This window comes from Leptosomus discolor, chromosome 3, assembly GCF_034619465.1.
Source record: "Leptosomus discolor isolate bLepDis1 chromosome 3, bLepDis1.hap2, whole genome shotgun sequence".
In the NCBI taxonomy this organism is placed as follows: domain Eukaryota; kingdom Metazoa; phylum Chordata; class Aves; order Leptosomiformes; family Leptosomidae; genus Leptosomus; species Leptosomus discolor.
Window position 1 is genome coordinate 51349249 of NC_141393.1, and position 27738 is coordinate 51376986.

At 60.1% G+C, this 27738-nt stretch overlaps 2 protein-coding genes across 3 annotated transcripts in view; both read left to right on the forward strand.

The window, feature by feature from the left end:
- Positions 1-7794: 7794 nt before the first annotated feature.
- On the forward strand, positions 7795-12052 carry ARTN (artemin). Its single transcript, XM_086463408.1, has 4 exons — positions 7795-7840; positions 10907-10977; positions 11104-11293; positions 11622-12052. Exons 1-4 carry the CDS (start codon positions 7795-7797, stop codon positions 12050-12052), a joined length of 738 nt encoding a protein of 245 aa, XP_086319534.1.
- A 1399-nt stretch (positions 12053-13451) lies between these two features.
- The window catches only part of IPO13 (importin 13), a 32114-nt gene continuing 17827 nt past the window's right edge, over positions 13452-27738 (forward strand). For both annotated transcript variants that reach the window (XM_086462315.1, XM_086462316.1), the window contains exons 1-2: positions 13452-13514; positions 23180-23916. In XM_086462315.1, coding sequence (XP_086318441.1) covers positions 13452-13514; positions 23180-23916 — 800 coding nt within the window. The remainder of the gene's footprint in view (positions 13515-23179; positions 23917-27738) is intronic.

Here is a 27738-nt window from a genome sequence, read left to right on the forward strand (position 1 = left end):
GTGGCTGCAGCCACTGCCTCCAAAGGAGGAGACGAAGACATATGCTGCAGCTCTGGGAGCAGGCACTGACAGCCCCCACAAGAATCCCACCTCGCTGAAGACCCACAGAGATGCCCAGGTGCTCTGGGAAGACCCTCTCGCATTGCCAGTCTGTACGAGGGTTGCATCTGCTGCCTCCAGGCCTAGAGCTGGCAGGAGGTGGGCAAGGAGCTGAGTGGACACTTCTTGAACTCTGCATCGCAGACAGATCTTCTGTGTCCTGAAAGGAAAGACTCAGGAGAGAGAAGAAATGTTTGTGAATAAAACAGTTTGTGCCAAATGGGAGATGACGCTGCCCCAAGGCAGCAATGCCTGAATGTACAAAGTATTATTTTTTAAAAGAAACTCTGCTGGAATCATACTAGGAAGTACCAAGGTGCAAGGCAAAGTCTGCTTGTGCACAGCCCTGCAAAAAGTCCGGCCTCTCCATGCTCCATCTGCATTGTCACTGGCCTCAGACCTTTCCCCAGGAGAACAAATCCTTCCAAAACTTTGGTGTCATTGGTGCTGCTATAATTCAAAGGGAGAATAATGGCTTTCCCTCGTTTTCCACTTGGAGCTTCTGGATGGAGATGAGCATGGGTTTGTTTTTCTGTACTTTTCCTTGCTTCCTGCATAGAGGTGGCGGCAGCAGCCACTTGGCTTTTCCATAGCCATTTGCCCTGCCTCTGACCCCAAGATGGAGCGGGGAGACGATGGCTTTCTCTGCCTGCAGCAGACCCTCCCCACCTTCCTGCCTGTCATGGCGCTGAGGAGCCTTGCCTTGTTGTGCTCAAGGCTTTCAGGCGTCTTGGTTTGTGCCTGCTGTGCAGGACCCCTGTGGAGTCCATGTAGATTGGTGTCACCATTTCTGGACAGCATCTTGCTTTATTTTTGTGGGGGAGAGGAGTAATTTATTCTTTGGAAGGAGGTCAGATCTTGCACAGAGGTCTGAAGCTTTACAGTTCGAGAGCAGGCCACCAAAGATGTTTGTTTTACGTTCCAGTCGGGGCCTGCTGGGAACCCTCATCCTCTGCTCAGCCCCTGCTCGCTTCATTTCCAAGCTCCTGCCGTGCTGCTCCAGCACTGCTGCTCCTCCTGCTCTCAGGAGCACGTCACTTCCTTTGCCATCTTGATCCCAAGATGCGGTATTTGCACATTTGATTTGTATACGTATTTCAGGGGAGCTGGAATAAACTGAGTGATGTGGCCAAGTGCGGGGACAGCGGGGTGATCTCATCCACCAGGAGAGCACGGGCAGAAGGGAGATTGCTAGGAAAATGGTTACAGGTGGAAATCACCTCCCATGCTCTCCTAGCCTGGAGCAGGCTGGACTGCGCCCGTGGGCACTGTCCCAAGCCAAGTCCCTGTGCAGCCAGCCAGTGCTGGGGTCAGTGGAGAGGGGATCCTGAAGGGATGGTGATGGGGCTCCTGGTCCTGGTGCTGCATCCGACATAGCCCAAGGACTGCAGTCTGCCTTGCTTTGAACTGAAGGGGGAACAAGGCCCTAACATGGACAAGGAAGGGATTCTCACAGCAGGGCTCACATGGTTCCCCTGGCCCAACTCTGCTCCCGCTGACTTGCAAGGGGCTGTGGCTCTGGGTCTGAGACCCCAGAGGAGACATGCAGGAGGGACAGAAAATGGCCCAGATGTGGGGCAGAGGAGCAAACTGTATGGAATGGTTTGAGACCAGGCTCCAGGCAGAGACAGCTCTCAGGACATGGTGCTGGGTACTGCCCACAGACCGGCGTGGGATGTGTCCCTCAGGAGCCTCTCCTCCGTAGTGCCCCTGTAGCCGAAGAGCTTGCGCAGGGGCAAGTCCTGTTCAGCTTCTGCTCATGGCTGCTGCTTGCCTTGTAGTCTGGGAGCAGCTCAAAGAATCCTGCCTCTTCCAGGCTGCAGAAGACAGATGCTGGGAGGCTCTCCCTTCCCTTTTGCCTTCTCATGTCCCTTCCCCTGTCCCTCTGGCCTCCCAGACAGGCGATCCCTGCTCACCTCCCCCCAGGATGCTCTGTGAGGTTTCCAGCATGGAGACCTGAGGTTTCCAGCAGGTTTTTGAGCATACGCTGTGGCAGATAAGCCTTTGAATATTCTCCCCCAATTTGTTTTTCCTGCTCAAGCAGCCCAAGGGACTGGATTTCCATGGCTCTCGCCAGGCGACACTCCCTTTGCAGTTCCTGTGTGTCAGCCTGGACCTGGGACCATTGTCTGTAGAGTCCCTGCCACAGTGGCAGCGGGGGTGGTGCCTGGGCTGGACCTGGACAAGGTTGTGGCTGGGGAAGGGTGGGCACCTGCCCTCCGCCCTCCACCTTGGTGCTTGAACTGAGTCTTTAACTAGTTGCTGTAGGAGCCCTGGGGCACTGGTGGGGTGTTGGGCCGCATCCATATGCTACAGGGAGTTGAGATGCCAGAGAGCTGCAGCCGGGGGCGGGGGGGGCGGTGAAGAGCCTTTGGTGTCCATGCTGGGCTCCTCTCCACCCCCTGGGGGAAGCGCCCCCATGGAGGCTTGTGATGGCATTAATTTGATTTAGTCTGTTTTGTTGAGCACTACAAGTTTGTGGGGCACCTTTATCTTCCAGCTCACTGGGTCCAGGTCCAAGGAGACAGCATGGCCCCTGCTCTGCTTTCCCTGGCATCTCTGCTCCCCACCACAGCCGGGGACAGGTCTTTATGGGATGCTGTCCTGCAGACCAGGGAAGTGACTCCAAGCCCTTCCCTCCACCTTGGTGGGGGTCTCCAGGCAGAAGTGCCCAGGCTGAATAGATGAGCACATGGTCCAGGGTAACTGTGGTGGGTCAGGACCACCCGCAAGTAGAAGGAAAGAGGATGGGGGGTTGTTTGGGGGCCAGAGGCTTCCCTCTAACTCACTGTCCCATTTGACATGGGTGGGACAAGTGCACCCACTGAGCAGCCCTATGACTGGGCACCCCAGACCTAGGAGCAGTATGCAGCACTGGGTTTTGCTCCTGGATGCTCTTCCTTTGGCTGCCTCCCCACATGCACCTGCAGCCACCTCCTCCCGCCCTCCGAAATGCTGCAGTCCTGCCAGCTCAGAGCAGTGTGTGCAGGTCAGAGCAGGGTCAGTGGGACAGATGTGAGTCTTGGCCTCTCCCTTGCAGTGACTCACCTTTTCAGCTCGGAAGGGAGAGCCCAGGGGAATTCTCCACAGCCTAAATATAGAGCAGGGTTGCCTGGCACCTCTGATGCACTGCGGTGCAGAAAGGCCACTTGGATGGCAGGGAACCTGCCTAGAGAGAGGCCAGGGAAGTGCAGGGAGGTTGAGGAGCCAGCTCCCACAGCAGCGTTTTGCTTCAGCTGATGCAGATGTGGGGAGCTGCAGGCCAGCCACCACGTGCTGCTCCAGGGAAGAGGGGCTGCTAGAGAGCTGCTGCTATGCTGACCACACCATGAGCATGGGCTGCTCGTGCGTTTGTGGCTTACAGCCATCTCCAGTGTCTGCCACTCTGGCGTCGGGCTCCCTCCACCAGCTCACCCCGTTAGGGCTAGCCATGCTGTGGCCTTAAGCACGTGCCAAACAGAGGCATCACGGCCAGGGAGCATGAGGCAGCAGCAGGATCCTCTGTGGCCCGGCATCACTCAGCCGAGCATCTCTGGCTTTCCAGCATTTGCTTTTCCTGGGAGGGAGCAGCAGGAAGGCCCTGCCCTGCCATGCTGCTTTACCTCTCAGTGTGGGCACTGCTGGGAGAGGGGGAAGGGGTCAGGACAGGGGTTGGCAGGCTGGGTACAGGCAGCACCAGGGACAGGCAAGGACTTCCAGACTGCCTGGCAGGGAGGTGGCCACCACACTGAGCTCCACTGGCACCAGTGCATGCCTTCGGTCCAAGCGTGCATCACACATGGTATTAAGAGACGTGTCCTTTGGTGTGGGTGACCCAGGCTACTACCTAGCCCCTCCGGGCACTGGCTCCTTGCACAGGCTGCACAGGGACTCACTCCAAAGACCAGTGCGCTTACCAGTACAGTACCAAGCTGAGATGCAAGAACTCAATGAGTTTTTAAAATTAGTTTTAGTTTCTGCAGGTTTTTTTTTAATTTCCCCTCTAGGCAGGGAGGACAAGAGTCTTGCAGGCTCCTCCAAGCCAGCTTATGTCACATCAATTCAGTCATATCACAGAAGCAATAAAGCTATCAAACAAGCTTTGCTGGCCTCTTTTCTTCTGCTGCCTTTGGCCTTTTTTAGGGGAGGCAGAGGGATTGCCCTGCTCGGGCTCTCCCCGGCCTGGTTTCACTGCTGACTCCTCCAGCACAGTAACCCAAAGACAGCTGCTGGGAGCTGCAGCTGGCCAATGTCAGTGGCCTGGCCCTGGGGACAGGAGAGAGCTGTACTCCTCCTTGCAGGTGACCTGAGGGGTGGGAGAGGGGCTTGCGTGTTGGGTGCATGTCATGTCAGGGGACATAGGGGTGGGGGACTGTCCTGCCTGGATGGGCTGCCTGTGACTGTGCGTGCTGTCTCAGGGACTCCCTGCCAGTGGGATTGCTTCCCACCAAGGGTCACAGCAGCAATCTAGCCAGGTGCAGCCCCGACAAAGGCAGGTGTCCAGCCAAGTGACCTTCTCACCACAGCGTCCAGGAAGGAAGCTGTTTAGGAACCAGCTGTTTGTGACCAGCTCCAACACCCGCCAGGTCCCAGTGGGAGAAGCATAACGCCTGCAGCAAACCCTGGCAATGCTGCAGGGCTTCCAGACCTGCCAGCTCCTAAACACAAGGGGTGGCTTCCTACCAGCACCAATGGGACACCACGGAGTTCACCTGCCCAACCTTCCCTGGTAGCTGACTGCGAGTTCCAGATCCCTCCCAGAAAGGAGATGCTGGAGCTGCTCAAACCTTCCTTCCTGGCAGCAGCAGGAAGCATGTCACCCATCTGTCTGGAGACCTGTGAGGCTGGGACCCCTGCCCTGCACCCCACACCCTGTGGGGCCCAGCCCACACTCGGCACTCCACAGGGCAGAACGAATTCTCATGGGAACCCGAGGGGAGACAGCAGTGCCTGGATTCAGGCACAGCACTGAGAAGTGCCACCTGCTGCCAATGCGATCTCCAGGGGAACAAGGAGGAGGTGCTGCTAGCAGGACATCAGTGGGGCTGATGGCAGCAGCAGCAGGGTCATGTCTCCCAGGACAAGGGCCAGGCACAGAGGAGGGAGCCAGGGTCCCAAGGTGTCTGGGGTAGTGGACACGAAGGGGGCACACCTGGAAGAGGACAGAGACCAGGCTTTGCACAGCCACCCCTTTCACAGGACTGTGGATACCATGGGTCCCCTGGATATCCCCCTGTGCCATGGCCCACACAACACCCATCCCACCACCAGCATCACAGCCACTACAGCTCCCAGCTGTGCCCCGGGGACTTGAGGACTAGCTCAACGCGCAGGGAAGGTGAGAGGGGATGGGGTAACCCCTGGGATGAGCCAGCACCTGGAGCTGTCTCCGAGCCCCGAGGAAGGAGGGCTGTCTGTGGGGGAGACAGCCCTCCCCTCCATCGGCAGCCCCTTCTGGGCACCTCCCTCAGCACGGGCAGGGCTATGGCCAATCCCAGACCCATGAGGACAGCCAGGCAAACTGGATCAAGACATGCCACTCACATGGAACCTTTCCAAGCAGGCAAAGTAGAGGATACTGTTCCCTGTCCCCCATCCCCTGCCCCAAGCTGATTCACCACCCCAGGGTTGCTCCTGGGCCTCCAAACTTCTGCTGGGCTAGGGCTTCCAGGGCATTATGTCTGCTGGCTCCCATGATGGCATCACAGACAGAAGCAGCCCCATGGCAGACCCCACCCTCCCATGCAGTCCCACACTTGGCAGGTGTGATGCCACCCAAGCTTGGCCAAGCAGCCTGTGCTGGGAGCAGAGGGGGACCAGGGCCAAACAGTGCCACGCCACGGCAGGAGAAGCAGCTCTGGTCTGCGTGCCGGCTCCACTGTCCCTGCCAGTGGTGGCGGGGACAGCTTAGCCAGCGCCGCCTGTGTCAGCATGTCCACTGGCAGGTGATGCCGCAGGAGGGACATGGGAGTTGTCATCCTCGCGCTGGATAATCCAACGAGATGAGACAAGGTGGCCGGCTCCACCGGTGGTTCGCACCTGCCTGCCGGCCCTCCCCACCACAGGACCTTGGGGCCCGGGCTGCTGTGCGGCAGGGAAGCAGTTAACGCCACGCGGAGGGCCTGGGTGCCGGGTCAGACCCCACTGGTGACCCGGGGCCGGCATGTAGCCACGGCACAGCCGGTGATCAAGTCGCTGGCCCCGCTCCAGCCGGGGAGTTATATAAACCCGGGGAGGCCGTGCCGAGGCGGCGGAGTGCTGCCGGGACAGATGACACGGCAGGCAGCAGCCTGGGGCGCACAGCCTGGCCGGACGCCTCCGGACCCCGCCGCAGGCAGGGCCCGGTGGGCCGGTGGGCCATGAGGGCCGTCCCCGGGGGGGCTTGCCCGGCCTGGGCTGTGCCCCGGCGGCCGGCTCCGGACAGGGGAGCACGTGTGAAGCGGGGCCGAGCGGGGGCGGCCCTGGGATTTGGCACGTTTGCAAGGAGCACTTGAGAGCCCCGGGATGGACGTGGAGGGCCCTGGGCGGTGACGTAAGGACTCGCACGGGCTCGGCTCGGCTCGCCAGCCGGCCCCCATGTCCCCGGGGCCTGCGACGGCCCCGGCGGAGGGAGGCAGGGAGACAGCAGAGGTAAGGAGCCCGGCAGCGGGTGGCCCCGCCGGGGTGGACCTGGCTGCGGGGCGCGGGCGGGCTGAGAGGCCGGGCAGTGAGGCCGGACTCCTCCTCCGGCGAGGCCGGACGTGAACGCCGGGCACATCGGTGGCCCGCGGTGGCTGGAGGTGCGTGGGACACCGGCCAGCCCCGCCGCGGCCCAGGCGCTGCCGGGATGGCCCCTGCCCTACCCCCTGAAACTTATCCCCGCCGGTTCCCCATGGGCCCGAGTGGCCCTCTTTGTGCAACGGGTCCCCGCGGGGCTCTGCTCCCCGACGCCGGGCGTGGGGTCCCCGCGGGGCTCTGCTCCCGAAGCGCTCTGGGAAGGGCTGAACTCGTCCCCGCGGGTGTCCATGTGTCCGTCCTGCCAGCGGTGTGACCGGGCTGTCGGGGCAGGGAGGCCCCCTCAGGGGGCGTCCGTCCGTCCGGGCTCCCTGCCCGTCTGCCCGTCCGCCTGCCCGGCGGTGCCGAGAGATGCCCGCCGGCCCGACGATGGGCCGGCGCGCAGGTGGTGGTGGCGGCGGTCGGGTGCCGCCTGGGGTCCCGGTGCCGTTGCCGGCGAGATGCGAGTCTCCACGGGAGCTCGGCGGCTGTGCGGGTGCCAGAGCGGAGCCAGTGCTGATGCAGCTCCTGCTGCTGGCGGGAGCCCAGCGCCGTCCTGGTGCCGGGGCGGTCCCGGCGCCCGTGCGGATCGGAGTCCTGGTGCCGCTGCGGCGCCGGTCGGGATCCTGGTGCCGGTGCGCATGGGGGTCCCGGTGCTGGTGCCGGTGCCCGCCCCGCCGGTCAGGTGACGGCGGCTGGAATTTGACACCGGCGGCGGCGGCGGGAGCAGGATGGAGCTGCCGCTGTCCCGCACTGCGCGCCCGCCCGGCGGCGGCGGCGGCACCGGCACCGCACCCCCAGGCGCACCGGGACGGGGACCCGCACCCCGACGCGCAGCGGGAGCGGCACCGGGAGCAGCGGCGGGAGCCGGTGCTAGTGCCCACGGAGCAGCGCCGGCCCCCGCCCGCGCCCCGCCCCGGCACGGCGGCAGCGGGCGGCGGGGGGCGGCGGGGAGCGGAGGCGATGCGGTGCGGCGGCGGCCCGGGGGATGGTCCCCGCCGCGGGCACGGTGAGTGCGGACCGGGACGGCGGGCGGCAGCGTCCCCTCCAGCCTGCCGGTGTCGCCGGCCCTCGGCGGCGGCTCGTATCGGGGCTGCGGGTGGGACGGGGGGAGGGGGGGGCTCTTCGCCGCCCGCCCCCCCCGCAATACCCGTGGGGTGGCGAAGGGGTTCGGGCCACCCCCGGGCAGGTCCCCGCAGGGCGGCTCCCGGGGTGCCGAGCCCGGCCCGGCGGCGGGAAGCGCTCGGGGCCGCGGCGGGGACGGGGTTCCATGCCCGGGCGGGGAAAGGCGGGACCCCGTTGCGGATGCCCGGGAGGCACGGGGACGGTCTCACCCGCCTCTTTCCTGGGCTTCTGCCCCAGCGCTTTGGGCACGTCGGGCAGGTCTGTGCCCCGGCTGCCTGGGCGGTGGGTGGGTGGGGGAGATCCCTGGACTGGCGCTGCCCGCGCCGGCACTGCCCGGCGCTCCCCAGCTCTGCTTTCCCCGAGCTGGGGCAGAGTTTGGTCTCGCCCGTGTGCCCCACGTGTCCGACTCCGGCCTCCCACGGCTTTGCGGGGCGGGTGCCAGCTCCGCGTCACATGTGGGGTTGATTTCTGACCCTCTGTCACTCCTCCTGCCGGGGGCAGCGCCGTGGGATGCCGTGCCTCCGCCGGCTCCACCGGTGCCTTCAGGTGCCTGTGGGGGTCTCTGGGCATCCCCCCGCGCTGCCAGACAGGACCCGCGGCTGCAGGTCTGGCACGGCGAGCAGTGATGAGCGAGGCCCCAGCAGAGCCCCCTGCCAAAAGCGGCTACTCCGTGAGCCACGACCCTCACCCCGGAGGTGGAACACCCGCTGGCCCTGCGTGGATGCGCTTCGGGAGTGGCTCCTGCCTCCCCGGGGGCCTGGTGCAGCCCACGGGGCACCCGCTCCCTCACGCCCTGTGCACAGCGCGGGCAGCGGGGCTCTCGCCGGGGCTCTGCACGGGTGAGTGTGGGGTGATCTGCACAGGGATTACCCCAGCACGCTGCTGCTCAGTCCCCAGTTGGGGGACACATGTGGCAGGGGTGTCGGCCGAGTCCTCGCATGGATGGGGCTGATCCTGACACTGGAAAGGGGTCCTGTGCCTGTTAATGGTCCAGCTGGGCTCTTGGAACCGTGGTAGGGGCAGGCCCCAGCCAGATCCCACCCGTATGGGAGCTGGGGGGTCTGGCGTGGAGGGTGCAGGTCTGTCACCCCCACGGGGTGCCCAGGAGCTTGGCTCAGCCCTGCCCGCACTTGGGAAAAGCAGGGGCCGAGCGGGAGTGTGGGGCCAGCGTGGGCTGCGGTCCTGCACTCTCGGGGAGCTGCCCCCGGGGACGAGGCTCCGCGTTAGCGGAGGCGCTGGCGGGGCACGTCCGTAGTCCCGGCTCCGGGGCTCCCGGGGGCGAAGGGAGACTGCCCTCACCCGGCGCCCCGCCGGCAGCGCTCCCGCCGCAGGTCCCGGGGCTGTGCTGCCGCCGAACGGGAGAAGCCTGAACTGCACCGGCTGCTCCGTCCCATCCCGTCCTGTCCCGTCCCGTCCCGCCGGGAAGCTGGGGCCGAGGGGCCGCGGCGGGGCGGCCGGCCACGGGAGCGGGGAGACCGTCCCCTCCCAGCGGGGCGCGGGGACCGTCGCCTGGCCTCGCTGGGGGTGCCAGCCTGGGAAAACCGTGACCTGGCGGCAGCGGTTGGCGCAGGGCCACGGGCCGCCACGGGAGCGACATGCTGCGTGGGCTGTGCTTGGCCAGGCTGCGGCGGCTGGCGTGGTAGAGGGACCCGGTGCCAGCCCTGCCTGCCCCGGGGACGCATCCTGCCTGGCCCACGGCCCCCCGGAGGAGGCACATGGGCCTGGCAGTGCCCATCACAGCCCTTTGCCACGGTGTGGCCAGTGCAGGGTGGCATCAGATGTGGCAAACGGGACTCGGGGACCATCCCCTGAGATGCTGGAGGGGGACTGGGGGAACTGATTTTGTCTCCTTGTCCCAGCGGTGCTCAGCTGTGTCCCTTCACTTTTTGGCCAGGAGGATTCTCCTTGGCATGTCCCGTCCCGGCTTTGCTATGGAAGCACCTGGGACATGCCAGGGTGTCGAGGGGGATGAGGGAACTCCCCGCTATGGGATGCCACAGAGCCCCAAGGAGACAGTCCTATTCCCAGAGACAGGGGATGCAGCAGACAGGCCAAGGAAGGTTCAAGCCCCCTTGGGAGCTACCTCTGGGGGATCCTAGCTTGGGACACTGGGCCACAGGGCCTTCCTGCACCCCAGGGGAGCTGGGGAAAGAGGTGCAACATGTGGCTGCAGACTGGGAGTTGCCCTTGCACCTCCCAGGGAACATCACTCCCCTGAGACTGTGCTCGCTACTCCACTGGGACCTTGCACAGCAGGGACCGAATTGCCCTGTATGTGTCAGGGCAGCTTACACTGGGCAGTGGTGTGGGGTGAATGACTACAGCAAGCCCAGCGTGGTGCCCTGCGCCCCACTGTGTCCCCACGGGACCTGCCTGTCCATCCTGCCCCTTGCGGCCCCACTCATCCGGGCTGCTCTGGGGCTGTGTGTCCCAGTTCAGTGCAGGCAGCGGGCTGGGGAGCCAAAGCGGGGCCAGGGGGTGGCTGCACCCGAGGACCTTGCACTAATGGATTTGGAGTTTCCAAGGTCAGGCTCCCACCGTGAGCAAGAAAAACATTCCCAGGGAAGGGCCATGGGAAAGGGCCCCCCCCTGCAGTGCTCCCAGCCCCAGCTGCTGCCTCATGCCCCAGCCTGGCATTCTGGGCCGCTCACACGAGGAAGTGGCTGCATCCCTCTGAGAAGAGGTGCTGGGCAAAGGCTGGGCCACCCCAGCTGCCAAATCTCTTGTAAGCGGTATGTGGCGTGGCAAGGGTGCCTGGCTATGCAGGAAGGGGACAGGGGATGGAAGGGGTCATGCATGGGGTGCAGGAGGTGTTGCAGGGTGCTGTGGGTGAGGGAGGGGATGGCATGCTTGGCAGGGGCAGGGGAGAGGTGTGCCAGCTCTTCCAGGGAGCTCAATGCCCACCCCATCCCCTCTGTGTGGGTGCTGACCCCCACCTCTGCACTTGCAGCCAGCATGGAGCAGCGAGTGGGGCCACCAGAGCCAAGACCTGCAGGACCTGCCATGCACCTGCTGCCCAAGGTGAGCCTAGGCCTGGCTGGCCGCAGTGGCCAGGACCACACGTTCCCTTCCCCAGCTCATGGAGCCTTGTTGCTGGTGTGGGGACCCTGGTTGGGGCTCACCCCACTGTGCTGTGCTTTGTTGCAGGAGGGGACATTGTGGGGGCTCCTCGCCGTCCTCTTGCTGCTGGCTGGGCTGGCCACAGGCACCCTGCGAACACTGCACTGCAACAAGACGCTGGATGTGGCCCCCACGCTGCAGGGCATGGCCACCGCCAGCCCAGCTGTGGAAGGTGGTGTGGAGGTACCACTCGCCACTGCCTGGAGCCAGCTGTATGGTGTGTGTTGGGGCAGGACCCCCAGCCTGGGCATGGTAGCCCTGAGTGTTGGGCATGGGCGGGTTGGGAGCCACTGTTGGGGGGGGCTGAACACATGGGGCCCCATGCTTCATGCTGGGGTTGGTGGCAGAGCCCTGGGGATGAGAAGACATTTGGCTGGGCACCCACCCCCCCCACCAGCCTGCAGGCACCCAGCCAGTGCCGTGGTGGGTGGTCAGGAGGGGTCTGCAGGTCACAGTGGGGGACAGGCAGGCTCAGCAGGCTTGAGGAGGGTGGTGGGTGCAGGATGCGGGATGGAGTCTGATGGTGCCATGTTCTCCGCATGCAGGGGACAACATGACAGGTGGCACAGGTGCTGTGGAGCTGGTGGAGGACCTGCTGCTTCGTGCTGAGCGCTCACCGGTGGGCCCCAGAAAAGTCAAGGAGAGGCAGAAATCCTCACGGGGGGCCCGTGGGCGTAACTGCCACATCCGCAACCTGATGGTAAAGGTACGCGACCTGGGCCTGGGCTTCAACTCGGACGAGATTGTGCTATTCAAGTACTGCAGTGGGTCCTGCCACCGGACACGCAGCAATTACGACCTGACGCTGGGCAGCCTGCTGCGGCAGCAGCTCATTTCCCCAGGGCCGCAGGAGCGGGTCCTCAGCCACCCCTGCTGCCGGCCCACTCGCTATGAGGCTGTCTCCTTCATGGACGTGCAGAACACATGGCAGACAGTGGAGAAGCTCTCAGCAGCCGAGTGCAGCTGCATCGGCTGAGGAGGGGGCTGCTGTCTCTGCCCCAGCTCGATGCACGCTGGCAGACTCCTGCTTGCCACACACAGTGGCACCAGCGCTCAGAGAAAGGGTCTGGCAGAGGCTGGTGCCACCAGTTTTGTGTGACCACAAGGGACTAAAGCAAGATGGAGGCGTGATGGGGGGGGTGGGGTGGCTGGCTGAGCCCCCTCCCACTCAGTGCCAAGCAGCTAGTGCCGCCAACTACGTGGTGTCCTGCATGGATGCACTGTGGCTCAGCCCTGTGAGAGGAGCCAGAGAGGGTACAGCAGCACCCAGCTCGCCTGCACCCTGCCGGGACTGGTGCTCCCACACGCCTGCTTTAGGGCTGTGGCAAAGCATCACCCCAAGCTTCAGAGGGGAACAGAAAGGGGGCAAAACCTCCCTGTCTCCTCAGGCAGCCGGGGACTGGCTGTGGCCAGAGCTGTCCTGCAGGGAGGGGGTGTCCCTGAGGACACGGGTGCAGCAGGGTGAAACGGCACCAGCATGGGGTGGGGGACTTGCACCTGTGGCTGGCAGCAGCCCCTGGTGCTCCACAGGGATGGTGGGATACAGGCACCCACTGGGACCCCTGCCCAGTTCCCGGGGGGTGGCAGGGTCCCCCCGCTGCTCCCGCGGTGCTGTGGCACTAAACTATTTATTACTCTAAATTATTTATTTATTGTTCTCGAGCGGCAGCTCCTATTTATGACTTTGGGTCCCCGGGGGCCGGGTGTAATTTAACCCCGGCGCTGCTGTGAAACCCTCGGCAGCGCCCCGGCCCCGGCGCCCCGTGCCCCCAGCCCCCTTTTTCTATTATTTGTAAAATTTGAGGGATAAACTCTATTTTTGTACAGTCACCTTTTCCTGTAGCAATAAAGCGATGGGCTGCGTGTCCAACCCGTGCGTGTGCCCGTGATGAGGGGGTGAGGGGGGGGGGGCGCCCGGCGCGGTTGACACCCGTGGGCTGGCAGCGGAAGGTGCTGAGCGGTGCTCCCGCCGGCACTGCCCGCACCACGCGCGGGGAGCCGGGGCGGCGCTCGGTGCCCGCTGCCGACGTCCGGCAGGGGGCGCGCGTGGGCCGGGACTACCGCTCCCGGCGTGCGGCGCGGCGCTGCGGCAGGTCCCGGGCTGCCCGGCCGCGCCTGCGGGGCAGTGGGGCGAGGGGGTGCTGCTCGTCGCGTCCCTCGGGCGCCCGCGGCCCGTCCCTCGGGCGCCCCCGGCCCGACCACCGCTGCCCGCCGCGCCAGGCCGAGCCAAGCCGAGCCGAGCCGAGCCGCGCCGCCCCGCCCCGGTGCCGCCGCCCTCGTCGGGGCGGGGAGGCGGGTCCCGCCGCGATGCGGCTGCCCGTGCGCCGCCGCTGTCGCCCGCCCGCCGCCGCCGCCTCCTGAGCGCCGCCGCAGTCATGGAGCGGAGGGCGGAGGCGCCGCCGCAGGGCCTCGACTTCACCGTGGAGAACGTGGAGAAGGTGAGCTAGCCGCCTCGAGCCCGCCCAGCCCACTCGCGGCGTTGGCGGGGCGGGGGGACGCGGCTGCGAGGTGCTGATGCTGCCGCGGGGGTGCGGGGGCAGCGGCTCGGGGCGGGGGCACCTGCTCGGTGGTGCCAAGCCCGGGGAAGGCGGCGGGGCGGCATCCCCGCTGCCCTGCCCGCCCTGCCCGCAGCGGGGGTGGCGGGGACCCGTCTGCGCGCCCAGGGGCGTCCGGTGCTCGGCGCGGGAGGTGGAGCCGCCGGCTCCTGTCCGCCGGGACAGCCCGAGGAGGGAAAATGGTGTGGCAGAAATAGGAGCAGAAGGGAAGAGTTGTGTCTCCGACGGGCGTCCTCTGGGGTCGCCGTGCTGCAGCGCCGGGCAGGGAGAGCCTGCGGGTCTAGGCCTGGCTGCTGGAACGAGCGGCATCTACGTGAAGCCCGACATTATCAGTGTCTCCGTCATGCAGGGAAGGGACTTTCGTCAGGTGCTGGGAATTGTTGGGAATTACGGTTGTGAAAAGCCTTTGGAGAGCGGATGGTCCAGCAATGCCTTTCTAAACCTGGAATCCAGCTCCCTTGCTTTTGCTGTTGCTCGAGGTCCTCCTAAGCAGCTGCAGGGAAAGAGGAGTGAGGTTGTGATTGATGAAACCTGGGATCCAGGGAATGGCCACAGCAAACCAAGGCTTGCTGGCATCACACTGCTGCTGGGAAGAGTCCTGAGCAGTCCCTGCATGACCTGGGGTTCATCGTGGAGACCAAGCAGGGCACCCCAGCCAGCACCAGGGAGGCAGCTGAGTAGAAACCTTCCCTTGGGCCATCTTGGAGGTGATGGGGGCAGGGCAGCAGAGGATGTATTCCTGAAGGGCAAGCAGCAAGAGAGTGCTTCTCCCTTCCGCTCAACACTGTAGCCAGACATCCACTTGGAGACCGACAGCCTGTCGATACATAGCTTGGTCCCCAGACAGCTAGTAGGAATCCCAGTGTCCTCATTTTTCCTCAATCAGAATAGGCTGAGCTCTTTGCCAATGTGATGCCCACAGGTGTGCTGGCGGGCACATGGCTTGTGTTTCAGACCTATCCCTCCCCAGCAGCTTGCCCAGCCTTATGGGAGGTGTCGGGTCAGGGATGTCAGGTTTGTAACTGGGCACCAGTTGCCTTTGTGGCCACAGGTGAGACACAGCCCACCTCTGCCAGGGAGATGGAGACAGAGCACGGCTGAGGGGATTAACTGATGTCTGGAAAATATGACATTAATGCAACCTTCTGCAGCTTAATCTGCATATATCCAGGGCTGCTGGATGATTTTGCCTCTGACTTCCTTTCTCTTCAGCAGACACAAACCACTCCTTTGTTTGCACCAACAATGAAGTACACACTTACCCAGGAAGGGTGGGCAGTGGCAGGGCGGGGGGCACCCGGCACTGGCTGGGCAAGGTGGGGCTGTGCCAAGAGGCAGCTCGCCCTTGCCACACTGCTCTGGATTTAGTCTCCTGCCGCCTGGGAGGAGGCAAAGATGCCCTCTAGGATGCTTCAGCTCCCCTCCCCCAGCCTGCCTGGCTTCTCCCAGTCTCCACAGGCTTTGCCATCTTGGTGGTGTCCTCTGAAGGTGTGGCTGTGGACCGCGGTGTGGGGCTTTGAGCTGTTGGCTGGGGGCAGCAGCATGGTCCCTGCTCTGGGGAAGAAATGTGGGGTGGGATCAGGAAAAAACTCAGAGGTTCATCACTTGTAGCCCTCCTGTGTTTGTCTTTTCAAGGGAGGGCTGTGGGGTGTTTCTGGTACAAAGTGAAGGGAAGGTGGGCTTTGCTGGGGGATGGGCTTGTGGGATGCAGGTGGGTAGAGCTGCTTTGTCAGAGATGATGCTGGCAGATAAATGATGCTTCTACTGGCCTTGGCTCTTCTGCCTGCCAGGTTTGGTGCATGGCTCTATTAATAACACCGAATGATTAAAGTTGGGGTTTAACTCCACTCTGAGTCAGCTAGTGATAAATGCTGGGGTTAGGAATAGCATAAGCAGCTGGTTATCTCTTATGTCAGAGGGTCGAAACCTCTCTAGGTCACCAGCAGTGGAAGTTATCATGTGTGGCAGTTGTAGCCAGGGAAGTCTCTGGTGAGACTGCGTCCATCATACTCTTCTGATGGTTTTCATGGAGAGGATTCATGTCCCTGGAAGACCCTTCTGTACCTCCACTGTTTATTATGCGGTGGGCTGGGCAAATGCCTTTGCAGTTTTGTAGGGCTCTGGGTGCCGGTATAGCTGAAGAGGATCATTGCTGTGTTTATCCAGCATGACCTGTGCCGGAGAGAGATGGTTAGATCCCTCCAGCTGTGACCAGTGGTTGCAGGGAGGTGGGAGAGTGTGGATGCTGTAGGCTGCGCCCACATTGCCGTTTGCCAGCCAGTAGGTCCGAAAGCCCATGGGCAGCAGGCAGGCAGCTGCTTCTGTTCCTGAGGAGGTGTCAGGTTCAGGTGCTGCACTTTGGGAGCCATCTGAAAGTTGCTCCCTGTGTTTTTTTGCTCTGTTTTTCCATAGGGAGCTCTCCCATGACACAGGGAAAGAGTGGGGCCATGCTGGGGCTGAGCTGTTGCAGTACAGTTACTGTGTCAGCATCCCCCAGTCCCAGCTGAAGGCTGCTCAACTGCTTTTTGTTTTCTTCTGAGCCTGACCTACATGCTGCTCTGGCTTTGGCACAGCTAGAGCAGGCTGGCGTGGCCATGCTGTGTGGACCTGCCTCTGCTTCCCCTGCACCTGCTTCTGAGTGGGGCTGTGCTGCTGCAGTTAGAGGGGTCGGAGGGAAAGGAAGGCTGGGCAAGCCAAGGGCTTCAGGCTGTGAGGATGCTCGTCCTCCCCGTGCCTAAATGGTGCAATCTGGTCCGTGACCTGCATATGCTTTTGCTTGCCCAGGGGCTGTCCCTGGTGTGACTGACAGCCTGGTGATGGGGCAGCGCTGCCCTGGGGAGGTGACACTCCTGCTGCAGTATGAGCCCTGCTCCAATGAAGATGGATTGCAGATGTTTGGTGCCTGCTGGCTGTGTCCGTCTCAGAGGAGCAGTGCACAAGCAGGACCTGTGCCTTGCGGTTTTGTTGTCCCTCAGGTCATGGGTGGTAGCACCTAACATTGCGGTGTTGGATAGGAAAAGAAGAATGTGAAGCCCTCTTTACCTGTTTTCAGTGCAGTTGAATCTGCCCCAGCAGTATCCACCTTTTTGAAATAAGAAAGAAGGCAGTGCCATTCCTCCGTGAATTTCCCAAGTGCCTGCTTTTGCCCTCTTTTTTTGTCTGATTCCTTCCAGGTCTTTCCTCCTTTGGCCTGCCTCTCATCTTCTGGGGTGTTTGTAATATTCACTGTCATCTTTTCACTAGCACATTAGTGGTCTGGCATCTCCGGGCCTTCCAGATTGCCGTGTGCCTCTCTAGAGATGCCTGATGAATGCGCAGAGTCTCTCCGGCAGGATGGGTAGGCGGGGTGTCATGGAGCTGACATCCGGAGCCTACTGTGATGGGAGGGGGGTGGCTTTGATCACTGCTCCTAGGAGATGCTGAGCCTTGGGGATGTGGCAGCTGCCAGGGCTGCCTTCCACCCAGGAGGATGGGGAGGTGAAACCCAAGTGCATCTGCTTTCTTCAGAAAAAGGTTATTTCCTGTCTTCAGAAACCTGATCAAGAGACTTATGGATAGGTCAGGGTGAGGGAATGGCATCCCCTGTCTGGTGCACCACCGGCAGTGGCTTGGCCAGCTCTTCCTTAGAGGCAGCCCATGTACCCAAGACATGGCAGCCGTGCCAGGGCTGGTAAGTTAGGGGCCTCAGGAGGGGCGATTCTTGCAAAACTGAGGGAAGCGAGGGGTCGCTTTGTTTAGTGTTTAAGCAGATCTTCACTGCAGAAGCAGATTCCACACAGAGCCATCCTTGGCTGAACACCTTGCTCTTTCCTCTGGCATGGTGGTGATGGGATGAGAGGGTAGCACCTTGTGTTTGCCAGGGCTCTGCAGTACCCTACAAGGGCTATCACTGGAGCCTCATCTCAGCTCCGACATCTCACGGAGCAGGAATGGGTGCAATTGCTGCCTGGGTGCCAGTGGAGATTCCTCTCTCAAAATGCTTGCAACCTCGTTCATCGAAGTGATGGGTAGAAACATGAGATGGTGGGCAGGGGTATTTGGGTCACCCTTGCAACTCTTCCTGGGCTCTGCGCTCCCAGGGTTCCTTTCTGGTCCTGCTCACCCTTTGCTTGTGCAGGCCCCTGGCTACCACCACTGAGTGTGCACACATCTCTTACAGCCCCCATCCCTGCTGGGGACCATGCCATTCTCTGCAAAGGGCTGCTGGCAGTGAAGCAGTGGGAGCAATGCCAAGGCTGCTGAGCTGCTTCTAGGCTGCAGCCCCTTCTGGACAGCCAAGGACTCGGTGTGGGCAAGCTGGGCTCAGAGAGGGACTGCAAAGTTGCAGCACCTTTTATTAGGAGAGGGGGGGGGAAAAGCCCATTCTTTGAGACTGCTGGCTTGTGTGGGTGCCTTGAGCAGGAGCAGCGTGCCTGGCAGCACACGCATGGCTTTATTTTACATCCATTTGCTATCCTTGGTGCTTTGTCAAGCTGCCACCTTCCTGGGGGTGCTGGCTGCTCAGCCTGCCCCGCTGTGGCAGGGGGAGGATGGCTGCTGCAGGGCTGGGGGAAGCAGGGATGAGGTTCACTTCGCTCGGCTGAGCCATGGTAATGGCTGTGCTGTTGCAGGCCTGGAGCGCTGGTGGTGTGAGTGCGTTCAGCTAGAAAGGACAGCGAGAGACTGCAGCGGGAGACATCCTGGGGAATCCTGCTGGAAGAAGACTGGTGGCTGCTGAGGGGCCGTGGCCATTGCTGCCCCCAGCACACCATGGCTATGGGCACAGGGCAAGCAGCAGAACAGGAGTATGTGTTGCAGCTTGCTGTTTCCCCTGTGGGGATGCAGATGTCAGGGCTGTAACTCCATTTGCTCAAGTAGACTGGCCCCTGAAGGGGACCCATCTCCCTATGGAGCACCCCGGGAACATCAGGCAGCACGCTCCTGCTCTGTGGGGCCAGAGCCATGTGTCTGGGGCTCCTCTTGTCACCCTGCAAATGGCACAGACACAACATCTTTCTGCTGGGGACCCGATGTTAATATATTGGTGTGGTGCAGTCAGGGAGACAGCCTGCAGAAGCTCTGAGGGGTAAGGGCTCGGAGATTCTGGGCTTGTAGCAGCTCCTTTTCACAGAATCACGTAGTGGTAGGGGTTGGAAGATCATCTAGTCCAACCCCTCTGCTAAAGCAAGTTTACCTAGAGCAGGTTACACAGGACTGCATCCAGGTGGGTTTTGAATATCTTCAGGGAAGGAGACTCCACAACCTCCCTGGGCAGCCTCTTCCAGTGCTCTGCCACCCTTAATGTAAAGAAGTTTTTCCTCTTGTTGAGGCAGAACTTCCTGTGCTCCAGTTTGTGCCTGGAGTGCAACCTAAGATCGGGTGCCTTTGCTTGGCAGTAACTCTCCTTGGACTGGTCCCCCTCCACCTCCTGAAGTGACAAACGTGGGACCTCTGACCCATGCCTTTTGGGCAAGCTGCCCTGCCCCAAGGCAGCTTACTTCTGGCTCTCTTGAGGGGCTGAGGACGCCTCAGTGACTAGAGCCTAACTGAGGCTTTGGCCACAGTTTGTTGGAGCAGGGAAGAGCCATCATAACAAGCTTGAATTATTTTCAACCAAGCAGAGCTGATGTTGGAGAAATCTTCCCTGGCCAAAGGGCATAGCTGACAGCTGGGTTGTTTACCGGCTCTCATGTTACAGGTCTAATTGCGGAGGAGGCAGGTCTGATGTCAGCCACCCATTTAAATCAGAATGCACAAAGCCTCCCTGTTAGAAGTCACTGCCCGATTTCATGCCTTCTGCTTCTCCCTCCTGGCACTAATGAATTCTCCTCGTCATCTCCAGCGCTTCCTGACAGGCCTGAGAGTGCTGTCTGGCATGGTGATGTCAAAGTCCAACAGCAGCCAGGGCCTGCCTCTGGAATGAGGACAATGCCTTTCCTTGCTGGGCAGGAGCATGCTGGGTGTTCATGTTCCCTTCTGCAGGGCACAGTGTCTTGCAGCCTCCTGTCCCATGCTCTCAGCAGAGGATGGTACTCTGCTGATGTGTGTGGTAGGCTAGGGAGAGAGCCTAGTCTTCTCCCAGGGGTTTCATCTGCTGCTTTGAGCTGGGCTAGGGTGGCCCTGGTATTGATGCTCATCCTTGGAGGTCCTCTGGAAGGCTCTCCTGTGTCATGTAGAGCACCAGATGGGATGCACTGTTAGCAGTCCTTGGGCACGTGCTGCCTTGTCTCTCTACCTGGCATCCTGCACGCAGGCAGGACCAGCCATGCTCTGGCCAGGAGCTGCCATGGCCTGTCCCCTCCTAGGCAGTGTGCTTTGGGAAGGGGGGTGAGAAAGCCAGCAGCCCTGGAATATTTTTCCAGAATATTCTGTCTTCCAACAGCTCGCATCATGACTCTTCAGCGTCAGCTTTGTATCCATCTTCTGAATAACTTAGTGTAGTTGGTAGATTTTGTCATCTTGCCACTCACCCTCTCTTACCGAGGTGCTGAGCAGTGGACGGTCCAGCACACATCCCTGGGGGCCCCTGCTGGAAGCCTCCCCAGAGGTTCCCTGCAGGAGGAGCGGGGCTCTGGGGAGGTGTTGCTGGGTGATGGACGCCTCTCTGGAGAGCTCACTGGTGACAGTGGGCACTGTGTGCAGGGCAGAGTGTGAGGGGTGAAGGCGTGGTGCTGGGGTCATGGTGGTGGGAAAGCTGTCCATGCGGCTGGAAAGCCGACCCTGCCTGGGGAGGGGTTTCTCAACACTGTTGGTGTAATGCAGTGGTAGTGGCATCTCCCCAGCATGAGTGTTGAGGGGACCGTCTATGATAGTGCTCCCTCTTTGCTGTTGTTATGATGTAGCAGCCATTTTTTTGGCATAGACAGTGCCAGAGTCTCTGCTGCTGGGGCTGCATGCAGGATTCTCGCACCTCACCCTCATGCTGAGCTGTGCCTGGTCACTCACTCCTCTCCCTTCAGTTGGGTGATCCCATGAAAGCACCAGGGTCTGCTTGCTTGGAGGTGTTGGCAGGATCAGACTTTAGCGAGCAGCCCCAGCCAGGTGGAGAATGAGCCTGCAGCTGCTCCCCAGCGGGCAGGCTGTGTATGCTAGCCTCCTCTCTGCTGCCCTGCCACATTCCCCGTCACCCATGGTGCTGTGTAAGATTCGCCCCGCACATGTGTCGCTCAGGGGGCTTGCTTTGGTGTGCCCAGAGTGTGCACAGTGCCATGCTTTGCCTGTGCAGCTGCCCACCACGAGACCATGAAGCAGCAACCCTGAAGCCAATGGAGGCCAGTGGCTGGGAAGCTTGTGGGTTGGGAACCCAGCGCTGGAGGCCAGGTCCATCCTCCACACATAGTGAGGTCCGTGCTTTGCTCATTCTGGGTTAGAGGTTAGGGCTCCTGGGGCATGTGTACACATTGTGCTTCATTGTATATGATGCTTAGGGATTTTTTTCTTCCCACAATTTTCTAAGCGTTAGCAGGAAGACTATTCAAAATAGAAGAAATCAATTAGTTAGGGAATGTGTGGGGGTGTAAACAGCGAGGCTGGGAGGAGGTGGGGAGGGGTCCCGGGCTAGGGAGCAGGTGGAGGGGATGGCCAGCCTTTGCACCTTGTGGCAGTGCCCAGTAAGTGAGAAAGGGAGACTGGGCTGCCACTGACTGTCAGAATCTCAAGTGAGATTTCTTTTTGAAAGAAAATAAGCAGCAAGCTCCAATGAGAGCAGGTAAGAGACTGAGCTGGTAATGGAGGAGATAGTTGGGAGATCCGGCTCAAGTCTTCCTGCAGGATGACTCAGACCTTAGCAAAAGGGCAGGGGTAGGAGCCAGGTTCTTACTCCCAGGAGTGGTTGAGCTTTTAGCGCATCTGCAGCTACTGCTCGATAGCGAAGTAAGTTGTTGCTTTGATTGGAGAGGATGACAGTGCTTACCTCTGCCCTAGCAGCTGAGTGATGCTTTGGGCAAAATATCCTGAGATAACTGGGAACAGGGCAAGGTTTCAGCTAGCTGCTGATAACTCATGAGCTCCCCTTGGCCGTTCTGTTGGGACGGCTTTCTCTGTCCCTGTGTCTTGCTTATCTAGCGTTAACCTTTTCTGTGTCAGGCTACATCTTTTAGTGGGACAGCTGCTTGTCTCTCTGCAGCCCGTGTTGGCTGGCTCAGTCTCCTACAATGTACTTCATAACGTCTTTCTTTCTTACAAAGAGGTTATCCTCATTTTCCCCTGCCACAGTGCCTTGAACATAGGCGTTTTAAATGAGAGCCCAGGCAATGCTGTCTCTGTAAGGTTCCTGCCATTTTGTCCTGCTCTTTGGTCTTGTGTTGGGAAGCAGCGGGGGGCACAAGCATTTGCTTGGGAAGCATGTTCCTGTGCCCCAGTCTGCCAGCTCTGCATGCTTAAAAATAGGGTTTAAATCCTCATCTGGGTACAAGAGCCACACAAGAATTTCATAGAGCTTTATAGGGGGGAGGAGGATGATACTTGAGACCTGGAGCCCGGATGGGGACACAGAAACTCCTCTACACCGACTGGAATCATCCTCTGATTTGCTGGTGGGGTGCGATGGGTGCCTGATAGCCTGACAAATGCCATTGCTTTTCCTTGGTCCTGGTGTGTGCAGTCAGCAATTTGAAATGAAATGCGCTGTGCCAGGCAGAAAACCTCACTACTGGGAGATGGAGTTCGGGCAAGGGGTAGTTATTCTCCCCCTCCATGTGCCCATGAGGGCATCACTGGTTACCAGTTGCACCCACTCACGATAAGTAACTAGTTAATGTTGGCCTTAACATCTATATAATATTCCTCTGTAAATAAAGCCTTGCAGCCTGCATGAGGCTGTTCACATGGATCTGAGCTCTGCAAAGCAGTAACTATATCTCCCAAAGCTGTTGGAGCAGGTAAGTGGTGTTCCCCTTCTCCATACAGAGAGACGGAATGAGCAGCCCCAGTCTGTCGCAGGAGATGGTGTCAGAGGTAGGGTTAGATGCCAGCTCTCTTGGCTCAGCTGTAACTGGGCAGGTTTCAAAGGAACTCCGTGGAGGGATTAATTTGGTGACTGTGGGTTTCCAGAGTTCTGTACAACCTGACAGAGAAAGATATCTACAGTGGCTCTTGCATTCCTTGGGCTCCTGGATGCAAGCTTTAGGCCACACATGCTTTCTGAGAGCCAGTGCAGGTGGAAGGCAGGAGGGCCAGTGTGCCCTGTCCCTTACAGCCCTCATGCAGCAGACGGGTCCTACACCCACCCCAGTGACAGCACATCAGCAGGGAAGCAGGCGGGTTCAGCATGAGTGAAGGCAATGATGGGGGAGACTAAAGAAAAGAAATTTCCAGAGTGCAGCATGAGAGGAGGAGGGGAAGAATGCCTTGCACATCTTTGCCCACTGCTAGATCGCTCTCGCTTTGCCGAGAGTCCAAGGAGGGAGGCCGACTAACACAGGCTGATGCAAGGAGGGGGGCTGGCTTTGCAGGGCAGCAGCTGGTGGGCAGCCCAGGCTGTGGGCTCCATTCGAGTGAGCCTTCTTCTGGCAGGACTGGCTGTGGTGATGCTCCTCGGTTGCTCTAGGATGCTTTCCTCTCTCTTCCAGGCTCTCCATCAGCTGTATTACGACCCAAACATCGAGAACAAGAACTTGGCTCAGAAATGGCTGATGCAGGCACAGGTCTCCCCCCAGGCATGGCACTTCAGCTGGCTGCTTCTCCACATGGACAAGGTGCCTGAGATCCAGTATTTCGGTGCCAGTGCTCTCCACATTAAAATCTCCCGTTACTGGAATGATATCCCAGCTGACCAGTATGAGAGCCTCAAGTCACAGCTCTTCACCCACATCACCCGCTTTGCCAGTGGCTCCAAGATTGTGCTGACACGGCTGTGTGTGGCGCTGGCCTCCCTGGCACTCAGCATGATGCCAGAGGCTTGGCCCTGTGCTGTGGCAGACATGGTGCGCATGTTCCAGGCAGAGGACTCCAACGTGGATGGGCGAGCGCGGTGCCTGGCACTGCTGGAGCTGCTGACAGTGCTGCCCGAGGAGTTTCAGACCAGCCGCCTGCCACAGTACCGCAAGGGCCAGGTACGCAGCGTCCTGGCACAGGAGTGCGGCTCCGTCTTCCCTTTGCTGGAGCAGTTGCTGCAGCAGCAGGACTCCCCAGGTTTCATCAAGCAGAAGGTGTTGAAGTGCTTCTCCAGCTGGGTGCAGCTGGAGATCCCGCTGATGGACTGCGAGAACCTGATCCAGGCAGCTTTCACCTCTCTGCAGGACCCGGAGCTTTTCGACACAGCAGTGGAGGCTGTTGTGAATGCCATTTCCCAGCCTGATGCCCAGAGGTAAGGGCAGCCCTTCCTATGCGCTGCAAGCTGGTGCTCCTGGGCATCAATGGTGGAATGGGGTGGGGAGGAAAAACCTCAGGCTTTTTTTCTAGCTACCATCAGCCCTGGAGGTGGTGATGACAGGGTTTGGAAGTGGGAGATGTTAAAAGCAGTTGGAGGCTACTGGTTTCACATGGTTGGTCCTGAAAGGCTTTGCATTATGATTGACTTGTGGGGACCATGTAGTCTTGGGCAGCTGCAGCCTATCTCCACTCTCAAGCAGATGAGGGGTCCTTCTGGGTCCTTGTGTCAGATTATACATCACTTGACCAGGGAGCAACTGCCCGGCTCCTGCCAGGGGGAGTTCAGAGACCCTCCTCTGCCTCATGCTGCTGGTCCAGTCAAGGAGCTGATTTGATGGAGAAAGAAACCACAACCTGATGGTCTCCTCCCTCCTCTTGGCTCCAACAGCTCATGCCAGCCAAGGACTCATCCTTTGTTTGTGTCCTCTGAAGCAGCAGAGCTGGGAGCAGGGGCTGGGGCAGATTTGTCTGGGGCAGATTCTGCCGGGGCTGTCTTGCGGGATTCCAAGGTCATCTGCTTGTCCAGGTTGTCTTAAGCTGCTGTCAGCTCTCAGGAGTGATGCCCGGAGAAGGGAAAGTACATCTCTTCTGGTTCCAGTGGCCACATCCCCTCCTGGCTGCTTAGCAACCTTCCCCCAAAGAGGAGAGTTTCCTTAAAGGCTGGGCTGAGCTACTGCCACTGTGCATTGCTGTGCATCACGCGGGCTCCGACCCTCTGCAGTGGTGCGGATGCTGCTGCCACTGCAGTTGTGAGCCCTGGTCCTCCCCTTGGCTTCAGGGCAGGGGCAGCCTGGGGCTGTCCGCTTAGATGGCAAGGGGGTTGCACCTGGAGACTACAAGTCCCAGTGCACAAAGGGACCCAGCAGGATTTTGATGCGTTGCCAGGTGCAGGGAGGGGTTGCCTCATTTGCTAGCATTCAGGAAATGACCTCAAGCAGCTTTTCCTTGTACCTGGCAAAGGCTGGGGGCCAGCCCAAACCCTTGTAGCAGGATTGGTGCAGAAAATGAGAAGGTGAGAGAAGGTGACTTGCAATTCTAAAATGTTGCACTCTGTCTACCTCCTTTCCATTTCCCTTGAGTCTCAGAAGTTACTTGGCTGTGATTCCCCACCTGTGTGCAAGAGCCTGGCCCTGTGGCGCTGTTCTTCAGTTGCATTAAAAGCCCGAGCTTTCTATTGAGCTCTCAAAGTGAATTTTGGTGAGAATTGTGGCTGACAGCAAAGTTTCCTCTCTGCTCCCGTGCTGGCCCTGCTGTGCAGTTCCTGGACCCGTTAGGTCCTGCCACGCTGGCTGCTCCCTTACAGCATCACCAGCACTTGCTCTCCATCCTTCTCCCTGGAGGCATCATCAACCACAGCAGAGCACCCTCCTGTCCATAGGCATGCAGGCAGTGGCCAGGACAGGGTGGGCAGCCATCCTGAAAGGCTGCCCAGTGTGTGAGCCTGGCGCAGCCCCGGCTCCCAGGGTGTGGGGACAGCGGTGGCATTGTCACAGGGATGCCCTGCCAGGCAGCGTGTGGTGTTGGCTGCTCCAGGGAGGAGCAGGACTGTGCTTGGTGCTGAGATCTTGAATGGCTTCAGGAGTGGGGTACCTCACAGAGCTACTGCTTCCCAGCCCCGGTGGGCTCTCTCTTCCCCTTTCTTCGTTGTGTCCTCCATCCTGAGTCCCTCCTCCTGCTTCCCCTGGTGCTGGCTGTTCTGCCCCTCCAGCTTTGTTGCTCAGCTGCCACAGATCCAGCTCCTCCCTGAGCCCCCAGGGAGTCTCCTGACCTTTCTGTCTCTTATCTTGACAGTCTGGGAGATCTCTGCTGCTTTTCAGCCATTCTTTTCCTCCGAAGTCTCTTGCCTTTGTTTCTGTAGGGGACTGGCTCCCCCACTGCCCTTGGCTGCAGGCTTGGAGCATCCTCAGTGCTGGGCTGCTGACATGCTCCTTTCCAGAGCTTTGTAGGGCATTGCTCCATGAGAGGGTTGGTCTCCAGGCTCCCTGCTTTCCCATGGGTTCCCCTGAGTGTTATGGACCTGTGTCTTTCCGCCTTGTGCCTTCCCAGCTGGCTTCTTTGATGTTGCTGCAGAGGCGATCGTGCAGGTGTGCTTCTGCCTTTAGCAGAAGGCTCAGTGGCTTGTCAACTTGGCTTCTGCTGCTGAGGGTTAGGTAGCAGTGGGTCACCTTCCCAGGGGATCACCACCTTGCAAGGCATCCCTCATGCTGCAGCTTCTCACCCCACAAGTAGATGGCTGCCACCTGTGTCCAGGTGGAGAAGGGCAGGTGGGACCTCATGGGCAAGAATCACCTGGCCATGATGCTGCCTTACTCTTGGGTAAGTTGCTTGTGCTGATGGCTTTCATTTCCCCACCTGTGAGCAGCAGCGGGTGGCTTTCCTGCCTCTGAGGTGTTACTAGAGATGATGCAGCAGAGATTTGTAGGCACGAAGCATTTGATCTCCTTACCTGCAAGGCAGGTAGGAGCCCTTTGCACCCAGAGGAAGGAGTGTCTCTGGCGTTGCTGGAGTCTGGACGCTGCTCCTCTTTTAGAGTGTGGCATTCCTGAGAAGAAGCTTGGAGGCTTGGCCAAGAGCTTGCAGCTGGAGCACCTCTGCGTGCTCTAAGGTCCAGCAGGAAGCTTGTGAGTCACAGGAGGGCAGCAACAGAGATATTGTTGCATCTCATTTGTAGAGAAGGCTTGGGCTGGATTTTTCATCTTGTTTGAGGATTATCCCCCAGTTAAGCGGGTCAGAGAGCTTGGTGGTGCATGCTGCAGGGGGGAGAGCTGGCATGTGGCTCTTGGCCACACTCCTGCAGCCCAACAGATAGTGTCGAAGTGGGGAGAGGGGCCTCCATGTGGTGCGTGCCCGTGGTGGGAGTGACAGAGCATGGGCATCAGACTCTGAAAAGCGGCAGGGTGTTGCTGCAGTGGTGGAGCTGGCAGGATCTCAGGTGTCAGGGTAGGATTTCTTGGTGTCCAGCACATCCCTTCATGGTCTTGGCACCTAGTGCTGAATCCTTGAAAGGGAATTTCACTAGAAGAGTTTTCCAAAAGCTTAATTAGAAACAGGTTTTTAATAACATTGGTATTTTCTCATCAGGGCGTGGTTCAGATTTTAGATCAGGAAAGATGAGATTGTCCCATATGAGCTGCCCTTATCTCCCCTCTGCAGATTGTCCCCCACACCATGGCATGGTTTGGGGAGGTTGTGGAAAGAGCAGAAGGAGGTGCTGATCCCACGGAGGGGGCTGTGGATGCTGCAGTTCACTGGGCTTTGAGAAGGGACAGGACAAACTCATGGAAGCAAAATTTGCTCAGCTGCTAAATACCAGGGTAGCAAATCTTGCTCAGGAGGGCTAACAAAATCATCGGAGGAAAGTGCATGGGGAACCGTCACTGTATGGCTGCCGCATTCACATACACTTGCACAGGCATTCCCGGTTTTTAGCTGCTGGAGATAGGCTGCTCACCTGGGTGGTCAGGGGCTTGCCTGGGCTGGGATGGTCTTGTCCTCTCCTGCCTGGTGCTGGTGTGCTGGGGAGTGGGAAGCGGTGGCTGGCAGCAGGGCCGGCAGGCACGGTATCTGCCTCCTGGGGCAAGCCCTGCACCCGGTCAGGGCCACAGCGCCAGCTGGTTGCTCAGAGCTGGAAGGCAGCACCGTCCAGGTGTGGTGGCCTGGGGCTCTGTGCTCCTGGATGTGGAGGAGAGCAGCTCAGCTCTAGATGGCTTGGCCGTGGCACTTGGGTGACTGGTTAAAACAACTCGCCTAGAAGAGG